Raw genomic sequence first — 22,654 nt, 5'->3', positions numbered from 1 at the left:
GGTTCAGAAAGTGTTATTTTCATATATATTGCCATTTTTGGCGTTTCCCCAAAATATGTAATTTTGTTAAGCAAAAATAAAAATTGGACGTGCGCTTTGCAATTTTTTTAATTCAGAATTCAACAAATTGATATTCGATTTTGTAATTTTAAACATTTTAAATTTGGGTAAAGTACTAAATTGGTCCCCTAGGTTTGGGCGTAATTCTGTTTTGGTCCTTAAGGTTTAAAGTGTTCTATTTGAATCCAAAACGTTTTTATTTAGCATCAATTTAGTCCCACAGTGAGGTCAAAATTAAATAATTAACAAAATGTCCTACATAACAACAGTTCAAGAACAAAATCGATAATCTGGAGAACAAGTACAAGCTCTAGAGGCACAAAATCAACCATTGATGCATCAATACATTTATTTATCATTTTCTTTAGTTTTATAGAAAATATTTTATTTATATTATAAAAAATAATAAATAAATGTATTGATGTATCAATGGTTGATTTTATGCCTCTGGAGCTTGTACTTGTTCTCCAAATTATCGATTTTGTTCTTGAACTGTTGTTATGTAGGACATTTTGTTAATTATTTAATTTTGACCTCACTGTGGGACTAAATTGATGCTAAATGAAAACGTTTTGGATTCAAATAGAACACTTTAAATCTTAAGGACCAAAACAGAATTACGCCCAAACCTAGGGGACCAATTTAGTACTTTACCCTTTAAATTTTGTAAAACGAAAAATCCTGAGTGTCCGATTTCGATGTGATAAATTATTTAATTTTATAAGAAATAAAAATTGAAAAGTCAAATTTTAATATTATACATTTTCTTAATTTTGTAAAAAATAAATCAAATGGTTCAGTTTATGCAACTCCCAAAATCAAGTTGAACCATCTTATCAGCCCTTGGTGCAATTTTTCTTTCTGTGTTTTACCCTACCCTCTCCCATGTGTGTGCGTTTCACTCATCCTTCCCCTGTATAGTAAATAGTTAAATTCATCTCTAAAATATCACTCATTTTTCAAATTTATCCCAATTTTTTTTAATCAAATCTGTGCTTAAAAGGTTTTCAGTTAGACACGTTAGTCATTTTGTTATTTCTAATGACGGCAACCACAGCAATTTTTTTTTTTTTGGTATTCACAGCGATCACAGCATTAACAAAAGCTGATCTGACATGTTAAGTTACATATCGACGTCGTTTTTAAGGATGGGTGATTTTTTTTTTTGGTATTCACGGCGATCACAGCATTAACAAAAACTGATCTGACACGTTAAGTTGCATATCGACGTTGTTTTTAAGGATGGGTAATTTTTTTTATAGACTTGCCCCATGGCCAACAATTAGTTTCAATCTTTTTTGGCTTCTTCAGCCACAGAAACTGGCCAGGTTCTTCCTCAGACCGATCCTTGCACATTTTCACACTTTTCGGATTCCTGGGGTGCTTCTGAGCAAGCAGTTAAATTATCCTTCTCAGGTGAGCACACTGCAACTCTATCCTCAGTTGCTGAAGGAAGGGTTTCTTCCATTTCGTTCAATGCATTTTCTTGCAAAACTAGATTATCCTGGGAAGCTTCAGATTCTTTAGTACCAAGCTTCACAGAAGAATCAACCAAAGCCTCAACTGACAAACTCTCTACATGTTCGCCCTCAGCAACTGACTTGCATGGAGGTGGAACCCCTTCAGATTCAATGACATCCTTCTGAGGTAAGCTCTCTTCAATTATGTCAGCGGCCGCAGAAGAAGAGCACTCTTCTGCATCTTTCAGAGCATTTTGCCTAATGGCTTGATTATCCTGGTTGGCGACACCGGTTTCAGCTCCTTTAGTATCATGCTCCACCATAGGTTCACCCACTGTCAGTGAAGAACATGGAAGTGGAGCCCCATTGGCCGATGCTGTTTTGGGCACAGCTGGAACGCCATTAGAAACATCTGTTTCATCAGCTGCAACAGCTTCAGTGTCTTCTGACACCTGAATTTGTTGCTTGGTGCCAACTAAAACATTCTCCCCCTCTGCCTTGTCCCCTGATGCACAGGAACATGACACTTCCATCTCAGCAGCACAGCTCTCAATGGTTTCTGCCTGATTCTCCATATCAGCTAATCCTTTAGATTCACCCTCGGCCTTGTCCCCTGGTGCAGACACACACGGGACATCCATCTCAGCAGCACAGTTTTGAATGGCTTCTGCCTGATTCTCCATATCAGCTAATTCTTTAGATTCACCCTCGGCCTTGTCCCCTAATGTAGACGTACACGGGACATCCATCTCAGCAGCACGGTTTCGAATGGCATTTGCCTGATTCTCCATATCAGCTAATTCTTTAGATTCACCCTCGGCCTTGTCCCCTGATACGGATGTACATGGGACATCCATCTCAGCAGCACGGTTCTGAATGGCTTCTGCCTGATTCTCCATATCAACTAATCCTTTTGATTCAACTTGTGCTTCAGAGGATCCTTGTGGACCTTTATCAGAAAAGGTCTCAACCTCATTTCCCCCTTCAAATGTTTTAGGAGCAGCAAGGATTCCAGTTTTGTGATTTTCAGGTATCCCGCCATCCTGGTACACACAGAATGTTGTTACGCGAATAAGACATGTAAGACCAACACAAGATTTGGAAGTGTGCAGAGGAGGAACCAACCTGTGACTTGCAATGATCACCGTGGTAACCTTCAGAATCAATTGATTCCTGAAGCAGCAATGGAACTGTACAGGGAACCTGCAGAAAAAAAAATTGTTGAATTCAAGGTATAATATATCTATTAGATTTGCTAGTAGGTGCAACAAGGCTTACCTCAGTGGCATTCCTACAGCTCTCCTCTGCACATTTCTCCGGGGGCAGGAATTCAGAGTGGTCAGTCGCGCCCTCCTCCATTGACTCTTCCAGAGTTTCAGAGTTACTAATTGCACAGGTTTTGGATGAGAACTTATTATCCTCTATGCTAAAAGATGACGAGGGTAAAATTGCAGTTTCAGATATGGTTCCCTCTTCCACAAGGACAGACTGAGAAGCATCCACTGAAGAATTGGCCACAGCTTTTGACCCTGATGTTTGTTGTAAGACTGACCTATCAACAGGTTCATCAGGAGATTGATCTATGATTTTTGCCACCTCATCTGCTGAGAACGTATCTACGTTCTGTGGGGAACTCTTTGCCACAACCTCATTGTCCTGCACAATTGTAACTTGGTTACTCACAGATGTGTCAATGTCCATTGGGCAAACCTCAGAAGAACCAACATTGGTATCGCCAATAGCTGCTGGGGATATCACATTTTCCTCGGGAACTGGGTCAATATTAGAAGATTTATCAACAGCAGAGACAGGTTGTTCACATATGGAATCCCCCATGTTCATTTCCCCCTCAGAGAGGGATTGTGAACAGCTCTTAACTAATGGATTCTCATGCAACTCAGCATGTTTTAAAGCATCTGAATACTTCCCACTTAATGCAACATTGGGGGCCTCCGTTTCCAAAGGTGATAAAGCATTTTGTTCTATAACAAGTTCTAATGCATTTTGAGAATCATTTACCACAGGACAGGATGGGATCACTTGTGGTTGATCAGACATATTTTCACCAGAAGAAGCAAGAGGTGAAGATTTTGTACATGATTCAGACAGACTCTCGGTCCTTACAGCAGAACTAAGCGGAGTTGCATCATGAGCCTTCACTTCACTCTGATTAGAATAAGTTTCAGTACAATGTTGAATATGAGCCTTCACTTCACTCTGCATATTAGATGTCTCTTCAGATTGCTTGTCATGCTCCAAATCTGCTTTATCCTCCTTACACTGTATATTTGACACATCCCCTGCTCCAGTAGTTGATATATTAGAACCTGCTTTATCCTGCAAACACATGTTATTGGAGACATCCACTGCTACAGTAGTTGGTATATCTGAACTTGCTTTGTCCTCCAATTTTTTATTATTGAATTCCCCCTCTGATTGTTTTTCCTGTATGTTCACAGCAATGCCTGGAGTTAGACATGCTGCTTCCGTATTTGTTATATCATAACCTGCTTTATCAGCATTCAACTGGGTATTCATGGAATCAACTGTAGTATTAGTTTTTGCGAGTTCGCCAGCAGCAGAATCTGCTGCTTTAAGCTTTGGTAAGCAAGTTCCAGAGAAAACTTCTTTCATAACCCTAGCAACATCATTGACATTTTGCATTCGGCCAAAATTAGAAATCTTATCTGAGGATACTGGTGCACTATCAACCCTTGCTGGCGCAACTTTGTGCTGCTTGTTTAGAGAAGAATTGGCAGCTCCCTCTTTTGTGTTTAAATCATGAGCAGCACCTCCAGTGGGCAAAAGGATCTGAAATGCTTGAGCTTGAGCAACATCTGTAGCGACTTTACCTACTGATGACTTCTGAAAATCATTATTTAAATTAGGATCCTGGTTAGCAAGGGAATCAGAAACAACAGGAGATGCCGAAGATGATTTTCTCCCCCTACGCCGGGGTGGCTCCACTCTATTTTGAGTTTTACGGCCTTGCCTTTTAACTGACATGGATTCAGGTGGGCAAGGCTGAATGGATTCAGAGGCTGATATGGAAGGATAAACATTGTCTGATGCATTGGGAACTGCTTGTGCAGCCATAGGTTCTATAGCCTGATTAGAACATTCTTTTGATTCTTTTGTAGAATGAACTGGAGAAGTATCAGCTTTTGAAGCTTCATCAGAATGATGAGTTTTGGCCTCCAATTGTTGGTCCCTTGTAACCTCTGTAACAGGCTGTGTTGAGCCACAGAAACTTTTGTTCCTTGAGTTCTCCAGAACAGCAGTCTTGGATAAATTGTTGGAAGCAGAATCATGCATATCAGAATTCAGAACCTTCTCTATTTCCAACCCTGCAAAAGTGTAAATTCTTTAGATCACATCCTAAGCCTTTTTCTGTATGAACGTTAAAATGTTAATATTAAAATGTTGACATTCAAAATATACCCACCAGGAGATCTTTTGGTATTATCTTCAGTTGTTGATTCAACCAATGCCTTATTGGCTATATCACCAGATACTTCAGTTGATTTTAAATCCTTATCACCAATGCTATGTAATGCATGATCTTGGACAACACTGTGTGATTCCTGAACAAGGCTATCTTGCAAGGTTTTCAACTCAGTGGCTTTATCATGTAATACATTGCCAGATGAGCTTTGTTGATTGGAAGTAAGGTGCAAATTCTGACTACCTGAAACGTTTGGATTAGGCAATAACATTGCTTTTTTCTTTCCCCTACTTCGGGGAGCTCCTGATCCATTTTGAGGCTTCTGATGTTGCCCATTATTTTGTATAGGTACAGAAGGATAAGTAGGAACAGTTTGCGGCACAGGGGTAACAGAGGACAAAGGAAGGGGCTGCTGAGAACTCAGAGCAATCCCAACACCAGATTTATTATTACCTCCGCTGCTTAAAGTCACAGAACCCGGTTCTGTACATGAATGTTGTACCGTAGCACTGGAGGAAACAGTATCACCTTGGGACATAGCTTCACCAGCAGATGGATTCAGGGGTTTGTGTTCCAACTGCTCATTCATCTTTAAATCAGGACCAATAGAAACCCCAGGTACAGGAGGCGACACCAGAACCTGCTTCTTCCCTCTACGTCTAGTTGCTTCCCCTCCACCTTGAGATTTCCGGCCTTGTCCTCTTGTTTGTATTGGCACAGAAACAGTAGTACCCTCTGCTTGAGAGTTGGGTGGAGTAGTCAGATTAGGAGAAACACCAGTATCAGACTGATGTGCAGGTCCACTCACACCACTAACTTCAGAAGAATGAGCAATAGATTCGGGAGCTGACGATACTACTTGACCAAGCAAAGTTCCTTTCTTTACCTGCATGTCCACTTCAACAGTTCCAGAAGTAACCAGAGGGACTTCAGTAACAGGTGACTTATCTGAGGTTTTCCTTCTTGGCCTGCCACGTCCACGTTTAGCAGGTGGTGTTATATCTTTGACTTTATGCACAGGTAAACTCCCAAGAGATGATGTTGCAGGGGCCACCGGAGGCACCACTGCAGTCTCCGTAACAGAAGCGGTTGCAGCGGAGCTAGAAGCATTTGGTTTGCAATTTGACTCTGTCACTTCTTCCATTACTTTCGGTGATCCAGGAGATTCAGCTTGACACATCTTATCAAACTCCTCCTCTGTCCATTGTTCTTCATAGGAACGGACCTGTGAAAAGCATATGGAAAAGGGAATAAGAAGTTAGAATGTGGTAACTGATATTCACTACAAGGATACCACACAACACTAGGATATAAATCTACATCTTCAACTTCATTTTCCTTCTCTTTTTTGGGAGCTTATTAAACATATTCCTACAGGTGGCCAGGGGATGAAATTTCTACACCATGTGTCAGCTAGAATCCCCAAAGGGGATATGCATGTGGGTATAGCGATGTAGGTCAGGTTTATGCAATAAAAGGTTAAGAGCAAAAGGTGAACACAGCACATTTATGACCCAGAAAAATTAAATTGACCAATTGAATGTATAGAGAAACCTCTCTTGCACGTTTTCCCCTTCCATAATGTTGAGAATCAAGGCCCCCAAGAGTTCCGCTCTTCCTCTTGACTCCGTTAGATGCTATTTCATCCTTGGGCACATCGGATATCTTCATCGCTTCATATAATTGTTTCAAGTCTTCATCTGTAACTAGACGCGAAGGAAGTGAAGGAATAGGCTCAGAACCATCAGTTGCTGGCCCAGATACCAACTTCTTCCATGTAGCCTGCAAAGATTTTTTTAACCCCCCATGGAAATCAAGATTCTTTGTCACACAAAAAGTATAAGCAATAATTATGCAAATGAAAATCTCAATAAAATAGACAGTAGCATACCATCTCATCTTCGCGCCTTTTTTGGTCAACAGCCTCAAATACATCTATCTCTGCTTCACTGCCAACAAGAATTTTAAATAAATTAATAAGCAAATCCCTCAAGTTTCTTTCCTCTTAGTTCCCCTTTTTGACATGGTTAGGGTGTACACAAGAGGAACAAAGAAGAGAATAGATGAAGTATTGAGTAACTAAACAATAAAGCTATTATTCTGGATTTATGCCAGACAGATTTACCACCGAAGCAATATACTTGTTAAGAAGGATGATGGAGAGGTATCGTAATAATAAAAGGGATCTACATATGGTGTTTATTGATTTCGAAAAAGCGTACGATAGGATGCCAATGGAGGTCTTATGGAAGGTTTTACAAAAGAAGAGAGTAAGGATCGCATATATTCGTGCAATTAAAGACATGTATGATGGAGCCACAACTAGTGTGAAGACTCAAGGTGGTGTGACAGAAGAATTTCCTATTGGTATAGGATTACACCAGAGATCATCCTTAAGTCCATATCTTTTCACATTAGTCTTGGAAGTACTCACAGAGCACATCCAAGAGCCTGTGTCATGATGCATGCTTTTTGCCGATTGCAGATGATATCGTCCTTATGGAAGAGTCAAGGGAAGACCTAAATAAGAAGTTGGACTTATGGAAAGAAACTCTAGAAGTGTATGATCTGCACATAAGCCGTAGCAAGACGGAATATATGAAATGTAAGTTCGGTCTGAGAAGGGAAAACCCTAATATAGAGGTGAAGATTGGAGAAAACACCCTACGAAAAGTTAAAAGTTTTAAGTATCTTAGGTGCATTATACAGGATAATGGAGAAATTGAACAGGATATAAATCATAGGATCCAAGTAAGTTGGTCAAAATAACGGAGTGCATCTGGTTTTATATGTGACAAAAAGTGCCTTTAAAACTTAAAGGTAAATTATATCGCACTGTTATAAGATCGGCTATGCTTTATGGTACGGAGTGTTGGGCGGCCAAAGAGGAGCACAAACATAAGCTAAGTGTGACAGAGATGAAGATGTTGAGATGGATGAGTGGTCATACGCGATTTGATAAAATAAGAACCGAAGATATAAGGGAGAGAGTTGGAGTAGCACCCATTGTGGAAAAGATGGTAGAATCGCGTCTCAGGTGGTTTAGACATGTGAGAAGAAAACCGACAGAACACCCAGTCAGGAAGGTGGATGAGATGGAAGATGGACAAGGGATGAAAGACAGAGAAAGACCTAAGAAGACCATCCATGAGGTGGTCAAACAAAATCTACATGTAAACGGTCTCTCTGTAGACATGATACATGACAGAGCTCAATGGTGTCGTTTGATTTATGTAGCCGACTCCACCTAGTGGGACAAGGCTTTGTTGTTGTTGTAGTTGTTGTTGTATAGTGCTAAACTGCTAATATAAATGAGCATGGCATATAACCGGGCTTGAAATGCAATCATAAAAAAACAGTTCTTGGGTCATGCTAAAAGATCCTAAAATAACATAGTGCAATAAATCTTGCATTTAGACAATACATTTAAATCAGCAAGCAGAGAAAAGAGTAGAATGCTGGAATGACAACCATAAATCAGGAAGCATAACTTATTAACAGCATAAAAAGTTCTGTTGGATAAGAATAGTCACCAGCCAAAAAAATATAAGTACATGTACACTAAAGCAATATTGCCAAGAATAAGATTTTAGGAGAGTTGGTCATTGACATGACGCAAACAAATATTGCCAAGACTTCTACTCATTCCCAATAAGCAAACCAAGTTATAGTACAACCTCGAAAGTGCAAATCCTAAAGCCAATTTATTATCAAATGAATCAAGACGTATCAGGCAGAGACAGAAAATGGTGTAATTTTCAAGAAATCAAGTACCTGCGTGCTAAGAGATCATTTAAAGCATCATCATCCAATACAGGTGACGCTTCCTCTTTCTTACACTCACGCAGGAGGGATTCCAAGTATTCTCTTCGGTCCTCAGCACTGTAATACATAGGCAAAGTAAAACTTCAGAGCTGATTCAAATTCTGTGATGAACTAAAGATCAAATGTATCATGTCAACCTTGTATTATTGTCAAAAAACCCAGCAGTAATGCTCTGATTAGCAACTCCCAGTTTGTGCTCAGCAGAAGCTCTGACTTGTTCTTCAACAGTTTGAACCTTTTTACACCAAATGCGGAATTAGCTACTTTGGTAAACATGACAATTTGGCACAATATAAAGTATAATTTCCACATTGGCACAAACGTGGCCTTATTAGCATCAGAGACAATTAAATGATAAGTTCATCCAAACAATGCTTAAGACTAGAAGTATATCTCGGATTTTATGGTATCAAGATGCAGCAAAAAATACGCAGATAAAGATTCCAATGATCCACGGTTAGGCTTGTACAGCAGATATGCTTACTTCCCAGTCATAAATCACACTAAAAAATCCTGATACCCATAATTGTCACGTTAAAAACTAAACTCCATCTTTTATCCAGCAGTCTTGTCTGCATCTTTCCCTTGCTTATCTTACGAATTTCTTCTTTTTCAAAGCCAAATCGAATAAACTCCAAAGAAACAGACAACAAAATCGGTTTTAAATGGAATTATAACCATGACTTCCGACTCTGATATTATTTAAAATATTCTTGTTGGTAGACATACTAACAGTAGAGTCAACGCAAGCTCGCAAGATAAACAACTACCCACCTATCCACCCCCGAAAAAGAAAACCATAACCACAAAAGTATAACATCCTATTACTAACAGCAAGGAGGAAATATTATTGTGAATCAGGAAAAAATATTGCTATTCAAATCAGATCTTTTTTTGGAATAAACTAAAACAGTATTGTTGAGAAGGGGAGGATGATACAAATAAACAGGACGAGAAGCAAGAGAAAAAGCTATAAACTCATCAAAGCTTTCCAATCTCCTCAACATGTTTGATATTTGAGTTTCTCAAAATCAAATATATACAATTTTATCCACCCATCAGTAAAAGATAAAATGTACTAACTGTTTCAAATCGAAGAACTAAAACATCCTTCTTCTGACCAATTCTATGAGCCCTTGCTTGTGCTTGCAGGTCAACCTGAACATATACCACAACCAAAACAATCATAAATAATCAGCAACAAAAAGCAAACAACTTCACAACAAAACTCATAAGAAATATAATTGCCTGTGGATTCCAGTCGGTGTCAAATATAATCACTGTGTCAGCAGCTTGAAGATTCACTCCAACGCCACCAGCTCGAATGCTAAATACCAACAGATAAAAATCAGCAAATTTGAAGGTAATATAAACTGATAAATCTCATTCTGAAAAGAAAATAGAACCTAACTTGTTATGACCTAAGGGTTATATCATGAAATCATGAAAGAAATCTCATTAACTGACTATCCTCATTTGCCAAATTAGGGTAAAAAATGTGAATACAATGGACTAACAATTTCTTACCAATAAACAGAGTATCCTTATTTGCCAAATTAGGGTAAAAAGAGAAGCAAGAAAGGAATAAGTGGAAATATCCTTTGGAATACAAAAAAAAAAAAAAAAAAAAAATCCCTTTCTCACCTCCAATCCAATCATCAAACTATTTCGCATTCAGACATAGTGCTCAAGTAAATATTGGAATTACCTGAGCAAAAATATAAAATATGGAGAACCAGGTTGGTTAAACATGTCTATTAGGGCCCCACGATCACCTCCTGAGGTATGTCCATCCAACCGAAGGTACCGATGCTGTTTAAGAGTTAAGTATTCCTCCATAACATCAAGAAGCCTAGTCATTGTTGAGAAGAAAAGAACCTGTAACAGCATTATTTGACACCAAATATTTAGAGTTAAATTTTTCTTTCAAAAACGATGTACTAAGACAAAATACTAGATAAGTAAAAAATAGTTCGGTTCTAATGCTCGAGAGAAACAAATAAGGAAATGTCAAATTCAGTATCCAAAGAAGCTAACAGCCAAAAAGTATCCAAGCAGAATATCAAAAAAATTAAAATTAAAATTAAAATTTCAAAAAAATAACAACGGAAGGGAAGTTTGGCACTTTAACCAAGCATCATTCTCCGAACACATGGCCACTTACAACAATAGTGCAAGTGAGGGAGTTAAAATAGAGTGCTTCAGAAACAGTTATAAAGGATACCATACCCGATGATCTGCTGCCTTCAATTTAGGTAAAATACGGTCCAACATCTCAAGCTTCCCACAAAGTCTAATAATTGGGGGCAGATAATGCCTAGGTATAAAGTTATCCACCTAAAAAAAGCAAAGTCGAATTGTAGCATACAGAGAAGTAAACATATGGAATTAAAATAAATAAATAAATAAGACTATTTAAAAGAATAAGCTATAGCCTACCAACAGTGTTTTATTACTTACATTTCTGGCTGCATCATAAAGAGTCAGAAATTATAGAATATACTCAATATAGACAAATCTTGCTGACAAAAATGTTTTTATTTTCTTTTTCTTTTTTTAAAACTTTGTGATCTTGCTTTCTTAGTTGTCCAGTTTATCCATAAAATTGTTCAGAAAATGATATGGAAGGTAGGTGATTGGCGGAACACAATGTATTAGTCGGTCTTTATATCTCACAAGGAAAATGTAAGTATAGTGTTTGTATTTTCTTTAGCTCGTAAAATCTAAGCAAATTGTGGTTGAAATCATAATTCAAAAGACACAAACTCCTCTCTGAGAAATTAAGAATATACCTCCTCTGCATGAAGCTGGCTGAGATATGGATGATTGCAGATATTACGAAGCTCCATGACAGAGTTGTGTACCGACCGTCCCTAACAATTGAGTGCTCCAATTAGATCACCCAAGAAAATTTCATTTAAACACACACAGAGACCGAAAGAGAGGAAGGAACAGAAAGTACAAGAAAAAAACCTTTGTTGTGCCAATAGAGCCAAGATTTTCTTCCACTCTCTTCATCAAAAGTTTTTGATATGCAGATGCCTCACATCTTACGAGTCTTTCAATCTTTTCAGGAAGTTCATTTTCAACCTACAGTAAATTCAAAATGCAAGACCATTACAACTTGATTTCAATGACTGCAAAAGCTAGCATACTTTAAGAGACAAGATTTCATTGAAGGAGGCAATGCCGCAAAGAAACATCTCAATTCTCAGAGCTAACAATACTGAAATCCTAAACTGATTCAATTAAATATCATATCGTACAGTTATAAAAACACTAGAACAACTCTAGGAACTTGGTTTTATCTTGGTGCCTATGTCACATTGTAAGAATAGAATTTAATTCTTATTCCCTGCATATGTCCTCAACCAGTGAAAAGCTATGGTGCTCTCAAATTCTAACCTTTTGGATTCTCATGAAGGAAAATATATAATGACAACTAGACACCAACCAGAAACTAGTAAAGAAAGGTGAATAACTGAATATATAAGTAGCTAAAAGATGAACACACAAATCTTCATTATTTTATTTCATAGAAGCAATTAGAATGAATTTAGTATATGAACCATAACAAAAATAAGAAGCCACATAATTTGTCCTTCATTTTTTTTTTAAAGGAATAGAACAAGATCATAGTATGCAGAAAAACAAAACTTAGAAGCAGTAGCATAGTAATCCTAGGCAGTTGGACTTATTAAGGAACCTTGTGTTTAAGCCTCCGAAGTACGAATGGTCTCAGAACTTGGTGCAGACGATTGATGATCAAGAGGTTCTCCTCCTCGGATAGTAAGGCCTTGTTATAAGTTTGAAATCAGACAAACAGAATAATGAGGTTGACAGTTAACCATGAAGACTTCAAATATCAATAGATTAAAACATTATCCATAGCTTACTTCATCTGGCGAGTTATCTCCAGCACTCTCAAATGGCTTATTAAACCACTGAGAAAAATCCTCAGATGAATTAAATATGTTAGGTAACAAGAAGTTAAGTAGCGCCCATAGTTCCTCAAGATTGTTCTGCAGAAAATATAAATAAACCAGCACTAAATAATAGTATCACCTATATGTCTTAAAACCATTTTTAAATAAATTAAATATATACAGGCAAAATAAAAAGTAAGCTGCAATAGCAGTTAAAATAGTAGTGAACCTGCAATGGAGTTCCAGTTAACAACAATCTATGAGAGCTCTGATAGTGTTTCAAGTCAGCATTCAACTTGCAAGAAGCATTTTTTATGCGGTGGCCCTCATCAATTATTATATAATGCCAGTGTATTTTGCTAAGCTTTGGTCTGTCATGCTTGTTCATTAGATATTCATATGTTGTCAGGAGGACATTGAATTTCTGGTGAACAATCCTGTCCCTAAATCACAGAACAAGTGATAAGAATCATACAAGGCATCGTATCAAAACAGATGGAGTTGCATATCAATTTTTGAAAGCGCCATTACTTGAATAACCGACGTCGCTCCTCAGGTGGTCCAGCATAGACAATTTTATGTACATCAGGAGCCCAAAAGTTGATTTCTGAATCCCAACCAGGTAGAACAGAAGAGGGCACAACCACAAGAAATGGCCCCCTATCATTTTTACTTTCCATCAGGTAGCAAATTAGAGAAATAACCTTCCAATAGAAAAACAGCACAGAGAAAAACGAGCATTAAGATTTTATTAATACACAAGCTCTTTGGATCCTCTTTTTAATCAAAATGTTTAGCATGCATATGTTCCCTTTGAAAATATTCATGAAACCCACAGAAGACCAATTATACAGACAGAACAAGACATGTTAAAACATATATAACCAAAATTTATTCCATTAGTTAACTTTTGGTAACACCAATTTAGAGCCCCATCTTCATTGGTTTCGGCTAATGGTGTCTTTTTTACTCGCCTTACTGGACAATCTATCATTTTGTCAATTTTCCTCGATGGAACCTCCTTCTCACAAGACCATAGATCATACAAAAGCTTTCTGTCTTATTCTCATAAATATGTGATGTGCCAAATGACTCATTAACACAACAAAAACTTTAAAAATAGAAGAAAATAAATTTTTACCTGAACAGTTTTACCCAGTCCCATTTCATCAGCAAGGATGCCATTCAAGTGGTTGTTATATAAGGAAACAAGCCACCTCAGGCCATTCATTTGATACCTAATGACGAAAATTGAAAAACAAATAAATATAAAGCCAAACTCCATGCTAAAACAACAATAGTTAACAAATTTTTGGGTGAATTTACTTAGGGGTATACCTAGGGTAACCTTTTCGTGGATGAACTCCATGAGTAATGTTACATGTCAAGATCATCCATGAAATTTTACCCCTTCATTTTACCCCCTATCAAAACACAACCTTGAAGGAAAAAAATAACATGCAAAAGAACCAAAGAAAACCTCCCTGAAAGAAGAACTAGGGACAATCATGCTTTGATCCTCACAAAATTCAAATATAAACCAATTAAACCAATCGTAAATGTAACATACTCCCTCAATTTTCCGCCCTTCAAACAAGATGGCTGCTCTGCAATGCTCTCCTTTACACTGCAGCAAGAAAATTACTTAGAATGGAGCAAAAGAATTACTCAACAGAGTAGGAAATCCAAAAAAGAGCAAAAATTATTGGACACAAAATACAAATCCATTGAGAAAGAGATTCTTTTTAAATATTTTTAATGGAATATAAATAAACCAAAACTCAAAAACTATTAAACCCTGATAAGAAACCGCAAGTACAAAAGCTATACCTGTGTGCCATCATATAATATTTCTCATTGCTTTCCAGATAATGCTGTAGAACAGAATTTTGGAAGAAATAAGCAATATAATTATTAATAGCCAAACTTAAAAAAAGAGATGTGCAATTTCGGAAAGGAAACTTGCCTTGGCCTGATCACCTTCATCCTCATTTTCAAGAGTAGATTCACTCTTATCAAGAAAACTGCCACATTGTGCCTCATCAATATCATGTTCAAAGCGACCTGCTGCAGTCTTTGCTTCTTGTAGCTTGGAACCAAGCTTTTGGAGATACTTCTCAGTCTCTTTAAGAAGTTGCTTCACACGATCAGATTTCGCATCCTAATGAAATAATTGAGGTCGATGATTGAGAAAAAGCTATTGAGCATTGGCAATTCTATGCAAGTCTAGAAACCATTAACATATATTAAGTACAGCAACCTACCTGAACCATCCGTAGATAACCTTCCACATCGTTTATTTTCAACAAATTAATCTTCTCCCGCTGGATCCTATCAATCTTCTCACGATGAATGCGCTCTTTTCTTTTATGGTACTCTTTCACATATCTATTGACACCCTTCCAGCGTTCCCTCTTGATTTTGAACACCTCATCAAGCTTTTCCCTAAATTAATAAAACAAGTATTGAGTTAAGGAAACGATATAAAAAGTAATATTTCTATAGTCAACATAAAAAGAAAAAATTAAAAAAAGAAAAAGCTATTAGCTATATTTCTTCGCCAAATAAAAGAAATCAAAAAAAAGAAACAGGTACATACTTGTGGACTTCTATCTCACTGAAAAACTCCTTCTGTCTTTCACGGATTCTTTTTTGACGCTCTTCCCTCATTTTATGCTCATACTTTTCTAGTTGTTTGACCCTTCTACCATGCCTATGCTTCTTAACCGATTTCAACTGTTCCATCTCAGTTGTAATTGGTTTGAAAAAATCATTCAGAAAATCACTGCAAACAAAAGAAAAAAGGATATTGTCACACTGATCAATCATCAAAGAAAACTTAAACACTCATATAAGATTTAAGAACACCAAGTACCTGCGGAGACGGCGTTGGAGGTCTAATAATTGAAGTTTCTTCAACTCTATGACGCTTTTTGTTTTAGCAGATATATCCTCAGATGAGCTCACATTTTCCTGCAATACAATTAATGTACCGCAGGCTATAAGATCTATGCAATATTAATTTGGAACCAATTGAATGCCGATTTTCTAGGGTGCACAAATGAATCAGATCATATGTACAAGAATAACATGTTCAACACTAAATTAGTAGGAAGCCAGTTAAAAACAAACCTTTAGCTTGAGGAAACATGTGGTCATTATTTGCTTTGTTTTTTGCTGTTTTTGTACCCAGTTTTGCTGAACTAGAAGCCTCTTTTTCTGCTGATCCATAATCCACCTTCCTGACATTGTATATTTTGGAGGAGGTAACCTCCCATTCCCTTCTATGTCTGTAGAAAAGGTGGCATCATGTCTTGATGCATCATTAACAGGAACTGTTTTGAACCCATCTGCAATTACTTTCACATGATGTCAGAAAGGTGTAAATTATTGGCACAGGAATAATTCGGAAATCAATACGATGTTCATCAAAGAAACTGATTTCAATCCCATGGTTTTAAAACTAAGGGTCTTACCTGAAGAAACATTTTTCGCTAATAAATCTGCATCCTTCATCAAGCTTGCTCCCTGGGGATCAATGCCAGTCCCTGGAACAGGTTTCCAGTGCTCTTTCAAAGCATATGTCAAGTGGTTAATAGAATGATGGTTTCGAGAACCACCACTGTTAACCATATTTTGAAACTGATTAACAACATTGTCTCTTCTTTCTATTGGCAACTCATGCTGAAGAGAAGAGACTTGCGAGGGTCCTTCTGAAGCCTCATCAGAACTAGCAAATCCGGTAAAGCCATTTATCTCAGGATTCATCTGCTTATTCAGCCCAATGACAGAGGAAGGTCGGTTGGACAGTCCAACCTGAAGATTACCACTGTCAACATCACCCTTTGTACTAGAGGAATCTTGCTGCTGAAAAGAAGTAGCTGACGAAGCTTGTGCACCAGCTCTTTCTTGAATTTGCTTTTCAAGCTCTACTTTTTTTACAGCTAGGAGATGTTTCCTTTCTTCAGAAAGAATACCTTTGTCCCCAGTCATTATTGCACTCTCAGTTCCCTTGGAGAATGACGTAGCTTCCAGAGATTTTCCAGCAGAAGGGGACCCTGAAGAGTTATTATTATCAGGTTGTCTCATATTGTTCAGACCTCCAAAAGGCATCATGACCCCTGACGAGGTACCCAATTCAACAGAAGATTGTGACTTTCCTTTGTGGTCAGTATGATCCTTTCCTGTATTTCCATCATATATCTTCCCATCAGCTACCAGTTAGGCGACGAAAATAAATTATTACTTAACAATTAAATAAATACCAGTCACCTTCTCTAGAAAATGCGGTTCCAAGAGCAATTTCAAGATGTAGTTGCTTTGGTGCTAAACCATTTCTACACATTCAAAACAATATATGAAACATAATAAAACTTAGTTCAATCTTTTCATATTTAAACAGTGGTAGCAAAGTTACGTTTTTACCTAAATGCTAGAAAAACAAGGCACTGAGCTCGGAGCTGTTTCAACTGTTGTTCTTTGAAAGGCACACCAGATGATCCACTAATCGTGGATCTTGCCATATCTCTGGGAGGAACTCCTTGTCTAAGCATAGACATTTCTGAGTTACTACTATGCCTGTCAGTCTGTCAATAAAATTATCTGGTAAAGCAATGAACTTGACTCACATACACCCTCAGAAAAAAAAAAAAAAAAAAAAACAAAACCAAAAACAAAAACTTGACTTATATAAATAGCAAGTAATTTAAGTTTTAATTTAGAATAATGGACATCCCATATACTTAAGTTAGATGATTATAGAAATTATAGTAACTAGTAAAAATAAAAATAAAATGGAAAGAGAAAAGCTTAAAGTCATTATGAACAAAAAAAATTAATATCAGGCAATAACGAGAAACTAAGGACACATTTAATTGTTCATCTCTATTGCAATTATTAAAGCCACTATAATTTTTATTTATTATTTTATTTTTCCTCCTCCAAGTTTCAAAACGACAAAATGGCACCATGTCCGGTAAATAAACAGTAATAATAGAGATTCCTCAGTTGAAACATCAATTCCAAAAATCTGGCGTGATATTTGGGATTGAACAGGCAATACACATGTATTGATCAGAAAAAAAGGAGCAAAAAGGGCAGACTTCACCCATCATATAAATAAGAAATCCTGAGCTCCAGCATTATATACAAGTATATGACAAATACCAGGCCTATTTTAGGTTCATCAGCTGAAGTAGTAGAACTTCCACTATAATGCCCAAGCATCCCACCATGCCGCATTGAACTCGAGAGAACTGATTCAGTCATTGGGTATGCACTAGTGGCAACCCCCATCCCTCCATGAACCATAGGATGAGCACCTGAAATTTAGCAAAATTGATCATGTAATTATTATACCAAACAAGTAAAAACAGATATTTTCATAACTCATTTTCCACCAGTAATTTGGCATTTGCAAGAACATTAAAAAAAATAGGAAAGATGTATCCCAGAAACATTGAAAGCTCAACTGTGATCATCACAGAAGTGAAATAAAAAAAATGAAAATAAATAAAAATGAAAAAGTGTTTATTAAATTCTTGGATTCCCATAGTTTATATTTATGCATACACTCGTTAATCTTTCTTCATTGTTTTCCACTAACTTCTGGAGTTGGCACTGCTATTTTATGCATAAATAATTCAAATTGTTTGCAGATCTCAAACCCGAAAACAGAGGTTCATAATATACAGGATGACCCTAGCACAATTTACAAATCCATTACTTGAACCTGGGAAGGGGAGCATTTACAGATAAGTTGGAATTTCATCCATCACGTCATCAGGAACAAGACAAATAAAACAAGGGGATCTGAAATGTTTCAAAAGCTAATACATATTCTTTCTGAGTCAAAGATACTTAAATCATGTATACATAATGAGAACCACCTTGAAGTTTACCAGAAGCAATATGAGCAGAGGAAACCTCTGTATCTTCTGGATATTTAGAATTCGGAGCACATGGCACTGGATTGCCAATCTTTGTTGGGCCTTCTTGGTTGGCCCTTTGCATTTGACTACTACTTGGAACCCTGTTAAAGTTAGTCAGCTCTCCACTTCTAACTGGAAGACCATCTGATGATTCAGCCTTGGTCATTTTACCCTTCCTCGTATTAGCAGTATTTCGCTGATCAAGATGAGAAGGAATGTCAACGTGTGGTTCTGCAGGTGACAATGTATCCCCCCTCTTTCTCTTTGAGGTAGCTTTTCTACCATCCTTTTGATTCACCTGTTTGTCCAAATTAGTAGTATCTCGTCTATCCCGTGATTGTGAGTTAGCAGACCTAGAATCTAAACTAGACGGACTTCCATGATCAAAAGACTGACCGCTCCTCTGAGCCGCAGATCCTTGATAATGATCAGGTGCTCCAATACTTGGGGCAAATGGTGGCCGGCCAGAAGCAAAGGAATCCATTTTGGGCATCACATTTTCAGGCAACCCCGCTCTTGAATCCGTAGCAACACCCACTGCCTGTGAAGTTCCTGCACAAGTTACAATCGATAACATCAAAACCTATAGGGAAATTATTATGAACTTTTTTCCTGCAACATGAAAATATACAAAAACTACCTCTTTGAGAACTGCCAGCACCAGAAGAAGGAGGACGTGAAGACTTCAATGATTCAATATCAAGATTATGCTGATTGATGACAGTCTCCATTGCCCTACAATGACAAGTTAAGTTGGAAATGAAGCCAATTTGCATTAAGTGAAGGACTGGTGAAGTTTATTCCAATGCTAAGTATGAAAAGGTATAAGCCTCCTTATAATCATCAATTACCAGTGATGGGACTTGAGGTTTAAGATTTTTTAAAAGAAAACAAAATTTTATTAGACGACAAGGCAAGATAACAGTATAAAAGAAGCTAACGAATCCAAAAAAAGAAATAAGAAATCAGCAACCAACACCTATATGGATAAACCATACACAAAAAGCATGATAATCCCCTTGTAAATTGAACATAATAGAAGGAGTGAGAACAGTAAGGATGAGTCTATAACACTGTCACGAACTAAAATCATAAACAACTTAAGTTGTTACGCGGAAATACTTGGGTTGTTATACCCTCAGCTACTTCAGCATTGTGCATATGAGTATATGTCTCAAACCCATTCACTAAAAGCACATAAACAGGCCCCGCCATGCTGCTCAGAAAGTGGCACCAAAACGCAACAAATGCTTATCATCTTCCCAAGTTCCATCCACTTCCACAAATAATTAAATAAATATGATCTTCCTGTTACTTTATTATTACCATCACAGGCATGCTAGTGCTAGTTAATATCTTAATTACCATAAGTGAAGGAGTACATGTGAAACCATATATTCTTATGCCACAGCTTACTCTTACTCCCACAAGGCACACATCATGATGGTCAAAATCAACCTCAAGCAGAAAGGGGCTCAATAACTGACTGTGGATATCTATGTATGCATTTATTTGAGCACTGTACATTGCAGGTATTCTACCTTGATATCACTTGATATGGCATTGAATGTTCCTTCCCACTTGATTTCATGTGTTGTAGTATCTGAAACAGATACCAAGTTAGTTACAAGCATACTAAACCCGTACCAAGAACTAAGCAGTGACGAGGACTAATTAAAAAAGTCCGTTCATAAGAAAATGTCACACACCACGCAGAGTTTAGTAGCCAACTTAGCTGGCTCATCTTTAGAATCTTGGATGAGTTTGTGCAGAAACTTAGCTGCCTCCAACTCAACATTTTGCGAAGAGGCCATCTCATTTATCCTGAAGCATACAAGAAAAAGCTAATGTTATCATACCAGGATAAACTCAAAATCACTAAAACGTTTTAAACAGTCTAAGTGCAAATTAAGATATTATCTGGACCAATTTACAGTAGTGGCATAACCAAGCTCAACCCAAATACTTAAAAAGTCCAACATCCAACATAATAAACCCTATAAATGTGTCAAAGTTTTATGATACCCTCCATAAAGTCGTAAACTCGACCATTAACATTATACAGTGGCAATACTACACCGACTGTTAAGGCGGCAAAACTCAAAAGAAACTAACAAAGACGTTCAGTTACTACAAGGCTATGCTTTCCACTGGAGATTCCAACAAGGTTCCAGAAAAACAAAAGGAAAGAAGCATGAAAACTTGAGGAGAGAGATGGATGAGTACTATGGTATCTAAGATCACAATCAGAACCTAATAAGCTATATCGATGTGTCAAGGAATATATTCACCAAACAACAACATCACGAGGCATTTAAGTAACTAATACCCTACACTCCAACTTTTTTCCCTTCCCCCTTGTACCGAATCATAAACATTGCAAACTGATTGTTAATCCACCAACCTACCATCAAATATATTAACCCAGTTTTCTTAGTTATTCTACGACTTAAAAAAATTAAAAATAAAACCCCACAAATAGAAATCCAGTGTTTGTGAGAAACACACTAACAACTAAATTAATACTTTGACCCACAAATCTAACTGGGAATCCTAACTTTCTACAGGGAACAAGCATAATAGAACAGATATAACGAGAATGCCAGCTGAAGAAACTGAAACCTGAAATTGAGATGAAAAATCAATCCGGAACAAAATTCTGGAAAACAAAACAAAGACTATGTTTTATAATGTTAGATTTAATTTGATAGGAATTGTTTAAAATACCTGATCGGAGAAGGAGAAGAAGAGTGTACTCCAAACGCACCCTTTCCGTTCTTTGCACTGACCAATGAAAGAACGAAACCCCCTCAAACGCGGTTCTACACCGTCGCACGTGCTTACGGTGCTTTCCTTTTGGGCTTTACTTTTTTTTTGGGTCAATAATTGGGGGAATTTTTTTGGATCCTACATCTTGGTTTTGGGTGAAACTAGGCCCAATCCATTCTTAATTTTTTTAAAAAAATATAGAATTCTTACCAAAAATATAAAAATAAACAAATATATAATTCATTTTAGAACTATGTGTATGACAAAATCAGCCACAACCATAAAATATATATTAAAATATAAAATACATATTAAAAATAAGTTACAATACACATGTATATTTATATATAAATATATTAAAATACAAAATATTTATTAAAAATAAGTTAAATTATACATATATTTATATAAATATATGATGACTAATTTTGATGACTGATTTTAATAAATAAATAACATTTTTTTTTCATTTTAAGAACAAATCCTAAGTTAATATCTTAACAATTGGTTATTTGTCTCTACTTCTGGTACTGGTGACAGGTGTCAACACCTAATTCTCTTTATGTTATATATATATATATATATATATATATATATATATATATATATATATATATAGGTTAAGGTGGTATTGAACTTTAAGTTTAATATTTTTAATTTTATTATACATCTAAGTCTTTTTGCTGGTCAAATTTAATTAAATTGACTCAAATCCAACAAAACACATTCACACAACATGCACGTAAAATCATATACTACTTCTTCTTCTTATTTTTTCTTTTTTCGCGCGTTGTTTTCTCCTCCTCCTTCTTCTATTGGTAATGTGTGTTGTTGTGTTTTATTTTTATTTTTTTTTCTTCTTCTCTTCCTCATATATTATTGCAGTTGTTTAATTTCTTCTTCTTTATGATTTTCTTTTTGTTTTATTCTTCTTAAGATAGTAAAATAAAAAAGAATTGTGAAAAAAATAAATAAGAAAAAGAAGATGAAGAAGAATAATACGAATGAGAAGAAAAATAGCACTAAAATTTCTTAATTTTGATATTCACATTTTGTTACAAAAATATATAAATCTCTCCTTTAATACTGTATTTTTTTTCTTATTATTCTTATTTTTTTATTGTTTTTTTTGTTCTGTTGCTCTTACATCTTCTTTTAGAAGTATTACTTCTCATATTAGATTTTAATGAACATGTCAGTACTGTATTGCAATCTTATTTAGTTGAATGAATATAAATT

The 22,654-nt window shown here is 36.5% G+C and overlaps 1 protein-coding gene across 4 annotated transcripts; it reads right to left on the bottom strand.

Annotated features, from left to right (window-relative positions):
* Positions 1–1,087: 1,087 nt before the first annotated feature.
* On the bottom strand, positions 1,088–21,480 carry LOC112741094 (uncharacterized). 4 transcript variants are annotated; one of them, XM_072213637.1, is made up of 35 exons: positions 21,374–21,480; positions 20,356–20,470; positions 20,188–20,249; positions 19,287–19,381; positions 18,605–19,198; positions 17,883–18,037; positions 17,142–17,302; positions 16,989–17,053; positions 16,193–16,900; positions 15,849–16,066; positions 15,592–15,689; positions 15,316–15,501; positions 14,981–15,161; positions 14,683–14,877; positions 14,547–14,590; positions 14,287–14,343; positions 13,858–13,954; positions 13,248–13,420; positions 12,946–13,159; positions 12,687–12,812; positions 12,497–12,586; positions 11,764–11,880; positions 11,583–11,663; positions 11,020–11,127; positions 10,499–10,668; positions 10,039–10,117; positions 9,874–9,948; positions 8,928–9,025; positions 8,740–8,847; positions 6,857–6,914; positions 6,520–6,747; positions 4,966–6,190; positions 2,799–4,867; positions 2,646–2,723; positions 1,088–2,563 (listed from the first exon to the last, which is right to left on the bottom strand). In XM_072213637.1, exons 2-35 carry the CDS (start codon positions 20,458–20,460, stop codon positions 1,397–1,399), a joined length of 9,285 nt encoding a protein of 3,094 aa, XP_072069738.1. In that variant the 5' UTR covers positions 20,461–20,470; positions 21,374–21,480; the 3' UTR covers positions 1,088–1,396. The 4 variants fall into 4 exon arrangements, with proteins under 4 accessions (XP_072069738.1, XP_072069740.1, XP_072069739.1 ...); XM_072213639.1 differs by having other exon boundaries at positions 18,617–19,198; XM_072213638.1 differs by having other exon boundaries at positions 21,269–21,411.
* Between the last annotated feature and the right edge of the window lie 1,174 nt (positions 21,481–22,654).

Source organism: Arachis hypogaea, chromosome 14, assembly GCF_003086295.3.
Source record: "Arachis hypogaea cultivar Tifrunner chromosome 14, arahy.Tifrunner.gnm2.J5K5, whole genome shotgun sequence".
Classification (NCBI taxonomy): domain Eukaryota; kingdom Viridiplantae; phylum Streptophyta; class Magnoliopsida; order Fabales; family Fabaceae; genus Arachis; species Arachis hypogaea.
This window is presented reverse-complemented; position numbering and strand designations above follow the sequence as displayed.